This window comes from Rhineura floridana, chromosome 16, assembly GCF_030035675.1.
Source record: "Rhineura floridana isolate rRhiFlo1 chromosome 16, rRhiFlo1.hap2, whole genome shotgun sequence".
Classification (NCBI taxonomy): Eukaryota; Metazoa; Chordata; class Lepidosauria; order Squamata; family Rhineuridae; genus Rhineura; species Rhineura floridana.
In genome coordinates, this window is record NC_084495.1 from 8,432,062 (window position 1) to 8,445,915 (window position 13,854).

The window sequence follows — 13,854 nt, forward strand, 5'->3', positions numbered from 1 at the left end:
AGGTGGGTTAGACTGGGAGATAGTGACTTGCCCAAGGTCACCCAGTCAGCTTTATGGCTGAGAGGGAATTTAAATCCTGGTCTCTTAGCTCCTAGTCCTCAATGTTCATTCTGAAAACCACTCCACTATACTAAGGCTGCTATCCACTAACCTTGGGGTAAATCCCATTGAACTTAATATTTTTATTCTTTACTAACAGTATTTCAATGGTACCCTATAACTAAAGTTCTTTGGGCAGAGTACATAAAAATTGTTCACACTCAAATATAAACAAGGGGTTGCAAATCGGTACTCTCCAGATGCGATTGGACTACATCTGGTCAATTCCTGACCATTGGCCATGCTGGCTGGGGCTGATGGAAGTTGTAGTCCAGCAGCATCTGGAGGGCCACAGGTTGCCCACCCCTGATATACAAAATTAAAAATGACAAAACAGAACACATCACAGCACAGATTAAGCAATACTATTAAATACAGACTGGTCTGAGTAGAGCAACATAGAACTGCTGTTAGACTGCTAATATTTGTGTCCCTCCCCTGCCGCTCACCCCACCCCACCCAAAATGTTTGCATTTTCCTTGTCAACTGAAAGTCTCTCCTTGGTTCTCACCAGGTCACTTTGGGACGGGGGAAAGCATCAACCTTCCAAGCCAGTTTCAGCATCTTTTGCCCTTCCAAAATTTCATAGGAATTGTTTTTCTTATAGGAAACCCTGAGGAAAGCTCTCCCTTAAAGCAAAGAAGAAAAATTGCAAGAGTAAACCCCACATTTGGTTTGCGGAAGAATCATAAAGCAACAGAAGATCAAAACTGTTGGACAAAATGGCCAGAGTTCCACGGGTAGACTGCAAATAGAAGAGGTGGCCAGTCAGAAGTTAGCATAAGGTAAAAATCAGAGCTTGGAAAAGTTACTTTTTTAAACTACAACTCCCATCAGCCCCAGCCAGCATGACCACTGGATTGGGCTGATGGGAGTTGTAGTTCAAAAAGGTAACTTTTCCACGCTCTGGTAAAAATAGGCAATAGTGGAGTGCAGTCCCTTTTAACTGTAGCTGACCCCTGTACTTCATTTGGGCGCTGCTGCATTTTTATTAATTTAAAGTTGCAGTACATTTTGATCTCTAAAGGACTGAAAGAGTGTAAGTGCTCCAACTATGGGAATGTAGTGTAGGAGAGGAATTTGCAACACTGGCCTTCCTCACCTCCTGTTAAGAGCTACAGGTGCCAAAGCTCAACAGCGCCTAGTGTCGAGAACTGCCAGAGAGGGCGCTAGACTTTCTGGGTGCTGCACTTTCCACCTCCACCCTCAGGGCTGTGCAGAGCTGTGGTGGTTTTGGGGTGCTACAAGGGTGATGGCCCTGCCACATTCCTTATGGTTGTGGGATATGAGGTGTAAGGATGAGTGAGTCTTTCACTTTCTCATTCAGATCATAAGTTCAGTTGTCCACATTTCCACATCAGTTTGCATTTTAAAAAAAGTCCTCATGAAAATTAAGCAGCATTTTAGTGTGGTTTTTTCCTAATATTTATGTGCACTTTTGCCTAATAAACACATTTTTGCAAAGCAATTTTGCTTAATATTTATATGGAACTTTCACCTTGGCTCCTACTGGAAGAAAGGGTGGGATATAAATATAATAAATAATAATAATAATAATAATAATAATAACGCATTTTAGTACACACATTTATTTGGTACATTTATGCATTTTAATGCGCACATTTATGGTATATTTTATATGGTATATTCACTAATTATGCACTTTAATGCACACTTTAATCTAGTACATGCATTTTTGTACTTTTGGCTGAAGAACTGAATTGCAAAATTCAAAAAAGTGTATTTCAAAGGATGGCTGGGTTTTAGTTTGCATATTGCTTTGCAAAGTGCAAATTAGGTAGGTTTGCCTTTAAATGTGAACTGGATCAAATTTCTCCTCCACTGCCACCATGAGAGCATGGAACAGTTGGGCAAGGGGTTAGCATCTGACCATTTCTCAGGTGGGAGCTGCTAACTGGTGGTTGATTATTAGAGTGGGAACATAGTTCCTCAGCCCTAGTTGATCACCTTATGAACATGAATGAGCATTTGGGCGAACAACATGAGACTTTTTCTGGGATTAGTAGAGAGTCCTAGATTGGATTTGGTTTTAGCTTCACAGTGTTTAATAGCTACTGTTGTCAGATGGTCTTTTTGTATATGTACCCAGGGGATTGCTGGGACCAGTAATTGTTGGGAGGGAGGGATAGTGGGTTTGTGGGTGCTTTTAAGGTTGGGTGAATGTGTGCAGGTGTAGGTTGACTGAAATACAGGTGTGTTAGAGGGTATGGAATTTTGTGTGAGGTATAGAGTGAGTGGAATCTTATTTTATGGATTTGATGTTCTGTTTTTATTGTTTTATATAATTTAATAGTGTTGTTAGACTTCCTTTTAAACATGTTTTTAATGAATAGTGGCATACACTTGATGATATAATAATATTATTATTATTATTGATGATGATGATGATGATAGAAACTGGGACATATTCAAATTGCCCATCCTGAACAATAAGGCCAGGCTTTTGGACCGCATCAATCAGCTATACCCTTTGAGGATGGGTACTTTCTTTAATTATTGAATCAATGAATTTTTTATAGTATATAATCAGTTATGGCACATGCTGTTTGGGAATGACTGCCATAGATCATAGAGACACAGAGCCAAACAGAGATCATCAAAGGGTAAATTTTCTTTTCTATGCTATCCTCTTTTTAAAGCATAGTGCCTATCAATACGACAACATGTCATGCAGACAAATTCCTGGAATTTCTTGAATGCCAGCTGATGCAATTGGAAGAATCAAGTGGTAAATCTTTTCCTTGACTTCAGGCTGCAAATCTGTGTCTGCGCATGTTGTAATGTTGATTATGGTTAGGGATAGATCTGTCAATTTTGGTTCTCTCAGTTTATCATTTTTCTAATCTTAAATTCAGTTCTCCACATTTCTGCAGCAATTTGGGGGAAAAATCCCTATGAAAATTCTTCAGCACTTTGCTGCGGATTTCTCCTCATCAACACATTTTTGTATGCCGTTTTGACTAATGTACACATTTCTGCAAACAATTTCTCCCAATATAAGGCACTTTTGTATGTTATGTTCACTAATATATTCATTTTTATGCTCACTTTCCCTGAATATATGCATTTTGACGATTGTATTGCAAAATTCAGATAAGTGCAAATTTTGAAGAATGACTGTGTTTTGGTTCTCATATTGTCTTGGAAAGTGCAGATGGATAGATTCTGCTTTCAATGCAAACTGAATAGAATTTCTCCCTTATCTTTAATTATGATATAGTTGGGTCTGTAGTGTGCTGCAAACTGATTGCCAGAACAGATAGATGGACTCTGGCGACTCTGGCACTGGTACCTGCCTGCACAAAAAGAAAAAGAGGTAATTCCTGACAATTAACTACTTTCTAATCAGTTTTTTGATACTATATGTAGAAGTCATTCTTACTATACACAGTGACTGTGACGCTGGCCTGCGATCTTGATCGTGTTGTATTGGCAACAATGCCTCTGCATGCATACAGCCCTCTGTTCTCCATTGTAACATTCTTGATGACCACATTAGCAGAGGCTTTATACACCAGCCCACTTTTGTCCAAATTCCTTATGGTTGTAGGTTCCTAAGAGGAGCAGAGTGGAGACAGAGGCACACATGCTGTAAGATCAGTTCAGAATAGCTCAAACAATGAGTAGCACATATCCAGACAACAACTGTGAAATATAAAGGCAAGGATTAGATTGCATGAGCATTTCCTTCTTAGGAGGCCATGAATCTGACAAAACAAAAGATGAAATCAGGGTGACTCCTCAGGCTCTCAGTTAAGAAATGTTTTTGTTTTTTTTACAGTCTTCTCCCTCATGGAATGTTAGTGACCATTCTTTGTTAAATGAAAAGATCATTGCGAAATTTTAATCAATCATACTGGTATTTAGGATCCCCAATATTAGTGCACTCATAAAATATTGACGAAGTTAACTGCCACTAATGAATTACAACATAATTTGCAATAGAATGGAATTGGGATTCAAGCAAGAACTACAGATTCTGATTGGGAGGGAATCCCTTCTGGATTTGAATGGACACAGGACCTGCCACTTTCTGATGGGTTCTGGGCCTGGGCCTGAAATAGTGCAAGAGGTAGGCATAGGATGGCCCCTCGTGTGCCAATTGCTTGAAGGAGGCATTGACAAGATCATTCTCCCTTGATGTGTCAGAGGCCTCGGAACATATTAGGCAAGGCCAAGCACACCCAAAGGACATCTATGAGCCAGGCCAGTTTTTCTCTTATATCCTCTTAAGCCTCTAGTGGTAGTGAAATCATAACTCTCTCTGCTTGTCAGAAGCCTTGGAACAGTGGTACCCTAGATCTTGCTGTCTATGCCCTGATTCCTCTAGGATGGCAAAGGAGGAATGATGCTGGACTCCAATATAAGTAGGGATGCCAGAGGATTTCAATTCAGGCATGATTTGGCTGCATTTCACACACCCCCATTTGTCTCATTGAACAATTCCTCAGAAGGGACCATAGATCTGTAGTTTAGTCTGCAGTTCTATGAACGTTGCTGAGGACTGGTTCATCAATCGTTCTTACTACGTGAACTGAGGGCTTGCTCTCTATCTCACTCTTTTCTTATTTTGACAATGTAAAGCTGCTTGGAGCAGTTTCAAAGTGCAATACCTGCACAACACGTTGTAAAGATGCCTTTTAACAATGGCACAGGAAGTGACTACATGCCACTTCCTGTGTAACTCTATGCACAAAGGGCCACAATACACACAACAATATGACTACCCCCATCAGTACAACATGAAGGCAACCATTTTGTTGTATGGAGTTTGTATGGACCTTTGTGCATAGAATTAGATAGGCAGTGATGTGCAGCTCCTTCCTGCACCATTTTTAAAAGTTTTTTTTTTACACAGCACAGTGGAGATGCCATGCTTTGAAGTTACTCTGAGCAGTTTTACAGTGTAACACATGAAAAGACAGAGAGCGATCCCTTGGTTCACCTCGTAGGTACTTGTGTGTGTGTGTGTGTGTTTGTGACTGTTTTGATGTACAGATATTTTAGGATTTCTGCAGGATGATTAAAACAAAATCCACACAGGAACAGGGTAGGACGTACTTTAAGACATCTATATGTGGAACCAGGACAGGATGAATTGGGACAAATTTGCATAACCCTAGCATTTGATGGATTCTTCCAAAAATCTTGGCTCAATGGTAGAGAATCTGTTTTGCATGCAGAAGGTCCCAGGTTTTATCACCAGCATCTCCAGGCAGGGCTGGGAGAGACACCTGCCTGAAACCCTGGAGAGCTGCTGCCAGTTACTGAAGACAATACTGAGTGAGATGAACCAATGGGTCCGACTTGGTTCCTATATCCCTGTGCTTCCTATGCTCATTAGCTTCTCTGTGCACGCAAGCACACACACACACACACACACACACACACACACACACACACACACACACACACACACACACACACACACACAGAATGGCCTTCAGAATCTGTTCTGCCTTAAAATTCACTCTGGGTGTTTGGTGGTACAGACAATCATTTCTAAATGCAATCGTTCTGAACTGATGCCAAAAATCAGGGGTGGGAAACCCTTGTTTTCCCACGAGAGGCAGTGATGGCCACCACCTTGGGTGGTTTTAAAAGAAGATTAGACAAATTCATGGAGAATAAGGCTATCAATGGCTAGTAGCCATGATGGCTGTGCTCTGCCACCATAGTCAAATGCAGTATGCTTCTGAAGGCCAGTTGGTAACCGTAGGATGGGAGACTGTTCTTGCAGTCAGATCCTGCTTGTGGGCTTCCCATGGCCATCTGGTTGGCCACTGTGAGAAGAGGATGCTGGAGTAGATGGGCCACTGGCCTGATCCAGCAGGGCTCTGCTTATGTTCTTATCCTGTGGTCCTCCAGATGCTGCTGGACTCCCCCATCAGCCCCAGCCCACATGGCCAGTGGGAGTCCAACAACTTTGGGACAGCCAGATTCCTCTAGACAGCCCTATCATAAAATTACATCATAACTTCTTTGAACAACACTGAGCATTTGAACGCTTGCTCAGAAATTGCTACAGCCATGTTGTGGATCAGATCCTGATGGTATTTGGAGAACTGGGGCCACAGATTACTAGGAAGCAACAAAACTGACATCTTTCACTTTCAGCAGACCAATGGCTGTCCTCAGTCAAGGGACGGATTTGAATTACTCACTCTCCTTCCAGGAATTGTCCATACAAACACAATGCGGCCATTGACAAATGTCTCAGCACTACATTCCAGGCTAAGGGTGTCTCCAACCAACAGCTTTTGGGGAGTTGCTTTTAGAGCCAGGTTCTTAATCCTCGTCTCTGGAAGAAATATCACCAAATATCAAAAACTAAATATCAAATACCAAAAATCAAAACAATGACAGATATTTAATGGAGATTGTCAAACAATATTGCAACTATGCAGCAAAATATCTATTTAAACAGTCTTTCTCAACCTGGTGCCCTCCAGAGGCTTGGACGACAACTCCCATCAGATGTGCTGGTTGGGGCTGATGGGAACTGTAGTCCAAAATCTCTGGAGGGCAACAGGTTGGGGGATACGGGCTTAAAGAATATTTGGAGAACATCTGACATTAGCATCTGCAATAGGGATGGGATCCTTCAGCCAGTTCCAGTTTGAAAACAATCCATCGACCTAACAGGCTGGTATAGATTCGAGTCCATTCTTTGTCTGCTAGTTTATGCTTTTACTGATCGCCCCCCTCAGAAAAATATTGAAATTAATATTGATATTTTCAAAGGAAATAATATTTTGAAAGGAAGTGTTGATAAATTAAAGGAAATATTGATAAACGGAAGGAAATATCAACCAAAATGTTAATATCAATACTTAGACACATTTTTTAAAAAAAGTTTCCAAAAATAGCTGCGGAAAATGACAACATAAGAATCCAATCCACAATGACAGTGAATAAGCAAATTAATGGAAAATTCGGTACCAAATCTAAACTGGGCATAATTCCAACACATTCCTAATCTGCAAGGAAGAATTCTGAGACGCATTTGTGGAAGCAACTGAAGTTGATCACTAACTGACATCAGGTTTCACAAAGAACGTTCTCCAGTGATGAGAACAGTAACATCAGCAATGGAACTGCAGGTCTTCAGTGTCCAGCCAAAAGCAGCAAGCCACTCACCTACTTTCTGTGGCATGTAGTAGGAAGTGTATTGGTCTCCCCTGATGGTAGCGACACACTTGAGCATAGCACTGAAGAATTCAAAGGTGGGTGAAGTGATCAGGAAGCCTCTCTTGGGGTCCCATTCCATCTTTACAGAGCTCACTGCATGACTGGAAGGATGCTGGAGAAAATGAGAGGCAGATGTCATGCTACGCCTTCCACTTAAAAACCAAGTCCATGGAAAAGTTGACTCACTTTGTACGCCTGGCAAAAGGTGAAGCCAAACCATATGCCTTTGCAAAGGTCTGGTTTCCTTTTATTTCCTTTATTAACAGGGGTGTAGTTGTCCAGGGTCTCAGGGGGTCGTAGACCCCTTACTTCTTTGGGAGCAGGGTCTCTGTGTCTCTAGCATCCTACGAGCCAATCAGCATGAAAGGGGAGTGTGTTAGCCACTGAAAGAGTCTCCTAACATGCTCCCTCGTCCTTTCCTGCTGATTGGAGTCCATCAGAGTGAAGGGATGTGAGTTAGCTACTGAGAGGACTCTTCTCAGTAGCTAACAGTCTCTTTCACGCTTATTGGCTCCTAGGGACGTCTGTTTTTGTGGGAGAAGGCATTAACAAGGATTTCATTCTCAACCCAACATCAAAAAAGGGGGGCATGACTGTGACTATCATGAAGGGACCCTGCACTTCTGAATTTGCCACTACATATATTTTCTTTGTGCCTTACTTTGTATGTATAATCCCTTTCCTTTTTTTAGGAGATGTTTTTGTATTTGCTATTTATTGTATATTCTTGTGAAAATTAAAATTTAGGGAGGCAGGAACCCAAGCCTAGATTATTATTTATTTGTGTATTTCATTTAATTTATCAATTGCTTCCTATAAAACAACCCAAAGCAATCACCAAAAAAAATTATAAAGGCATCAAGAATAAAACATATACAAAATACACCAATGCAAACTGGGACCCCATCTGCGTTATACATTTAACGCAGCATTATACCACTTTAAATAGTCATGGCCTCCCCCAAAGCATCATGGAAACTGTCGTTTGTTAAGGGTGCTCAGAGTTGTTAGGAGTACTCCATTCCCCTCACAGAGCTACTATTTCCAGAGGGGTTTAACCAATGCCTTCCCCCCTTTTTTCTTTTTGTAAAAAAATGAGGTGCCTGGAACTCATATCTTGATAAAAGTGTCATGGATGCCAGCAGAAAATGGCTATCGGGTACCAAAACCAGAAGTGGCGGTACTCTGTATAGGTAGTACCATCACAAAAAAAGCACTGGGTTTAACTATAAATCACTCTTCCCAGGAAACTCTGGAACCTGTAGTTCTATGAGGGGAGAAAACGGTAGTATTGCAATAGCCATTAAAGCGAAGAGGCCAATGAAAGTGCCAGTGGTCGATGTTTCTGTCCATCTAAGCCAGCATCATTTACTCTGATGGCAGCAGCTCTTGAGGATCCCCAGCAGAAGTATTCCCCATTGCCTGCTACCTTGTCCTTTTAAACAGAGGTGCCAGGGATTAAACCTGGGCCCCTTTGCACATGTGCTCTGTCATTGGCCAGTCCATTCTTCTGTATCAGGGATAGGGAGCCATTTTCAATCTGGGGCAGTGGAGGCTGATGGCTCCAATGTCAGTGGGGAAGGGAATCTGCTCCGGGTTTTAGTCTGAACTCTCAAGGAGCTGAAAGCACCTTGGACAGCTCCTTTGGACTAAAAGTCGGAGTGGATTCACTGCCCCACTGACATCAGAGCCGCGAGCCTTCACTGGTCTAGGGACTGCATTCTTGTTGTGGAGTAGGCTTGTTACTGCACATACTAACACATGACCACACCCTGTCCTCTATCCAGGCAAGGAAGAAGCATAATCAGAGTTCAGGGACACACTCTATCCAGACAAAAACACTCACGGAGGTTGCGCAGCAGGGCTGGTGAGAGGGTGTGGGGGTATGGTCTGAGGGGAGTGCCAGATGGAGAGACATTTGGCCTCCGGGCCCGACATGCCTCATCCTTGTCCTGTATTAATCATTCATTCATAAAAATATTCCTGTACCACCATATCATAATATATCAGGGTGGCTTACAATGTTAAAACATAACACACAATTTAAAAAATACAAACAGATAACCATTAAGGTGACTGGCTCATCAAAAATAAAAATTAAACAGCTGCAGAGGCCTTCCGGCATTAGAAGGCTTTCAAGGGAAGGCAAAAGTGAGGATGCCTGCTGAATCTCTGCCAGAAGAGAGTGTTCTACAGCTTGGGACCGGCAACACTAAATGCTTGACTTCTGGTTGAAGCCATTCAGCCTTCTGAAACACGGGGGACAACTAGCAGTGTTCCTCCGGATGATCTCAGTGGTCGAGCCGGGATACAAGGGTTCAGGCTGTCCTTAAGGTATCCTGGACCCAAGTTGTTCTGGACCTTGCATGTCAACACATGACCCTTGAATCCAGCCTGGTAGGATATGGGCAGCCAGCCCATGCAGATGTTTTAGCAGAGGTGTCTAGTCACTGCATTCTGCACCAGCTGAAGCTGCTGGACTGGACCCAAGGGCAGCCCAACATAAGCAATCCAGTCTCAAGGTTACCAATGCATGGACTGCATGCAGTGTATTTCCTTAGCAGAGCACCACGGTGGTGTATGTTCAGGACAGCACAATGTGACTTTGCCCAGCATCATACCCTTTGGTTGATCCCTCTTTAGTGAATGAATCAACTGCACTATTGAATTTTATTTTAGAGGGGAACATGTTGAAAAGCTTGGATTTCAAGCCCAAACCGAGGAACTAATTGATTCAGCTGACATGTGGAGTTAGGCTCTTTTCTTTAGCATTAGCAGTCCATACACTTATCCATAAATATTTAAAGGGTATGAAGCGCTGTCATTTTAAAGTATAATGGAAACATAAGGAATGTAATTTATGAACGGAAAGTGCATTGCTACAGGAATAATAAAATTGAATAAAGCTGAATATTATGGCTCTGTGGTTGAGTATTCCCCAGTGGTCAGGGAAAAATAGGGAAGGAATATATGCTTTTAGAAGGTCCCACATATTACAGTTATTTATAATATTAAAATATATTAAGAAGAAGGGGGGGAAAGCAGGGTAGAATCTATCCAACCACTTGAAAAGACCGTGTAGTATTTTTTCCTCTCCCCTGGGCAGTTTTATTATTGGGCAATTATTAATTTTGGATGAGGATGTTCTAAATTGGTCTGATTGCTTGACTCCTTCCTTCCGTGACTCTGTCAAACTTCCTCTGAGGACAGGAAGCAGCCAGCATGGCTCCGCACAGCGTTTCCAGACAAGGCCAAAAAAACAAATAGTATTTCCTTAAATGGGAGCAGAATGACAGGCACCCAAGGTAAACATGCACACACCTCCACAAATAGCTTCACCCTCTTTGCTGGAAGCGTCTGGAGGCACTTTCCTTTTGGGGTATGATTTCCATCCCCCACCACATTTGTCTCTTTCTAAAGAGGAAGAACAGAACTTTTGGCCCAGATTCCATAGAGGCTGAAAATGGAAACATTTCATTCATTCATTCCACAAGAGTAGTTGCAAGGAGGAGGTTTCTTCAGTTTCAATGCCAAGAAATGACCAGCAAGAAGTTTGACATAAAGCCAGGTGGTGGGAAAGTTAACACTCTATAAACAAAGTATTGGAACTCTAATGTGCATTGCTCATAGGCAGGCCCAAGAAACCATCTCAGGGTTTCACAGAGGCCATTAGTCAATATTAATTTTTGTACAGTCCAGAGGTGGGGAACTCTGGCTAATGGACCAGATTTCATCAAGGCCTCTGGGTCCCCTTCTTACCAACAGGTTTTCAGTGGGGAGCAGTGGAGAGGGAAAAGGGCTTTGATGTTGTGCAAAGTGTAAAATTGCTGCTCCTTCCTCTGCAAGACCAAAGCAGCAGGGGGAAATGTCCCAACAGGCTTGTGTTCCTTGCAAACATGCAAGCCCATGAGTTTTGCAGTTGCACATATGTAATTTTTAGGATGAAATTGCATTTTGAAGTTTGAGCCTTAAACAGCTATACACCAAAGCTTGAGGTTCAGCTGCATACAGTATTGACATTATTTGCATTCTTTTACTGAGATCACCAACCCAGAAATGAAGCTCTAATCGATGACTGGCTCAAGATGATGAGGTGCAGAGTCACTGCTCCTCTCTCTTTTCATCTTATCTAACCCTGCCTTCAGCTTCACAGGAGCCCATCCTGTAACTCAAAAGAACATTGCACAGAGGTGCAATTTCCAGAGTTCCCTGAAAAGAGAGATTGATTGGTAAATCACTCTGGAAATTATAGCTCTGTGAGGGGAAAAGGGGTCTTTTAACAACTCTCAGCACCCTTCACAAACTACATTTTCCAGGATTCTCTGGAGGAAGCCATGGCTGTTTAAAGTGGTATGATACTGTTTTAAACGCAGAGTGCAGATGGGGCCCTGAGGTCTTTCAGATGGTTTGGATTTCAATTCCCATCAGCCCAAGCCACTTCACAGCGATTGTGAGGATTAAAAATGAGGATTAAAAATGGGCAGGAATCGTGTGTGCTGCCATGAACTCATTAGATAAATGGTGGAATAAAAATATAGTCTGATAATCTGACTTGTGGAATTGATTCTTTCCTCTTAGATGAGACTTAGAAAAAGTGGTGCTCACCAGCAGCAGTGTTGGTCTGATATCCGGTGAGGTGACTCGGCAAGGCACAATCACATTTGTAGCATTCTGTACAAAGATCACGTCAGGAATATTTGTGTGGATCTCTACAAAAGGCTGTGTGTTATCTGCAAAACATAGAGAAAAGAAGGTCACAGATGTTCAGACAGGTAGTTTTGTTTGGTCATTAGTTTGAGCTGTAGAGGTTCATGCAGGCAACTCTTCTTTAACTTGTACCCTCTCTTTTTTTCAGGAACAAAACAACCTCTCACTTTTCTCAACAACAACCCTGGGATGTAGGTTAGATCAGGGATCACCAACTATTTTAGACCTGTGGGCACATTTTTATTTTTGAGTGAGTGTTGTGGGTGCCACCCCCTCTGGTCACTTCATGCCCTTCCCAGGATCAGCCCTTCTGCCAAGATACAAAAAGAAAAAAGGGCATGCTTACACACTTCAGTTTTCCAATGGAAAAGTCAGATCCAGTGCAATTAATCTGCGTCTTGAAAAGCCCATAAAGCTGAAAAAGGAAGCAGAAAAGAGTATCACTCTTGTAGCTTCTCCCTCCAGCTCTATGTACTTTTCCAGGGAGAAAAAGTTAACTGCCCTCACCACCAAATGATGAGGGGGCAGTGAATTGGGGCATCAGAGAATCTGCAGGTGCCATGGAAGACCACAAGTGTGTCATTGTGCCCATAGATGCCACACTGATGTCCCCTGGGTTAGACTGAATGATTGTGACTGTCCCACACTCACCCAGTGAGCTTCATGTCTGATTGAGCCTGTATCTCCTCAGACTTAGCCTGCCACTCTAACCACTAGGGATCAGCGAGAATTTCAATTCAGTTTGCCTTTCAAGCTGAATCTATCAAATTTGCATTTTTCTGAGAGAACATGAGAACCGAAACACAGTCATTCTTCCAAATTCATACTTAATTCAAAATTTGCGATGCAGTTTGCCAACCAACCAATGTTTACAGATATTCATATATTAGGGGAAAGTGTGCATTAAATGAATATATGAGTGAAAATAACATGCAAAATTGCATTATATGATGAGAAATTGCTTGCAAAAATGTGTACATTAGTCCAGACTGCCTACAAAATTATGTTTATTAGGAGACATTTGCACTAAAATGCTGGAGAATTTTCAAATTGCTTCAGAAATGTGAAGAACAGGATTTAAGATTGGAAAAATGAGAAACTGAGAGAACTGACATTAACAAGTCTTTCCTATTAACCACTACACTTCACTGGCTTTACAAGTGAGCAAAATCTCCACAGTGTCTGAATAGGTCTACTCAACTTGAAGTCTGTAGCAAGTCATGAACTGGCAAACTGGGGATCTTAGGTAAAGGCTAAATCTGTGCACCACCAGAGTCTGGCTCGGGAAGAAATACTGAGGAAAAAGTCCCACCAGCCAAGGAACTTTCTTTGCATCAATAGGCCAGAGATGGTCCTTAACCCCTGTAACGCTTTCTGGGTCCTGCTCATTGGTCTAGACAATAAAAAGATCTACTTTTACACTCACCTTCAACCCAAAACCTTCTCTGCTTTTGCTTTGCTATGCCCACTGCATGCAAAACAGACAAGTCCAGCATAGTTAAGTTCAGGGCAGCGGAGGCCCACTGTGATGAGTTTTTGAGACAGTTTGAGGGCAAAGTTGCTTGGCTCTGTAATGGCACCACAGTTCATGCGAACATATGAAGTGTCCAATGCCACATTGAGCCATGTGTTCTGGAATCAATTTCTGTCAATGTGGCCTTGGGTGTGTGCAGCTATGTGGCTATCCTTATGCCCTCTTAGAATCATAACTCCTATAACTTCAGCCTATTTTTCTGTGTCCTGCGCTCTGTGATAACAGAGAAAAAGATCCTGTCACTCCTCTCTGTGACAACTTTTCAAGTACTTGAAGAGTGCTATCATAGCTCCCCTCAGTCT

At 42.2% G+C, this 13,854-nt stretch overlaps 1 protein-coding gene across 3 annotated transcripts in view; it reads right to left on the reverse strand.

Moving 5' to 3' along the window:
- Window positions 1-13,854, reverse strand: part of LOC133371179 (vascular endothelial growth factor receptor kdr-like) — a 344,491-nt gene that overhangs the window by 185,614 nt on the left and 145,023 nt on the right. For all 3 annotated transcript variants that reach the window (XM_061598328.1, XM_061598327.1, XM_061598329.1), the window contains exons 4-8: window positions 11,917-12,041; window positions 7,261-7,423; window positions 6,285-6,421; window positions 3,503-3,674; window positions 611-728 (exon numbers count right to left, since the gene is read on the reverse strand). In XM_061598328.1, the coding sequence (XP_061454312.1) occupies window positions 611-728; window positions 3,503-3,674; window positions 6,285-6,421; window positions 7,261-7,423; window positions 11,917-12,041 (715 nt within the window). The remainder of the gene's footprint in view (window positions 1-610; window positions 729-3,502; window positions 3,675-6,284; window positions 6,422-7,260; window positions 7,424-11,916; window positions 12,042-13,854) is intronic.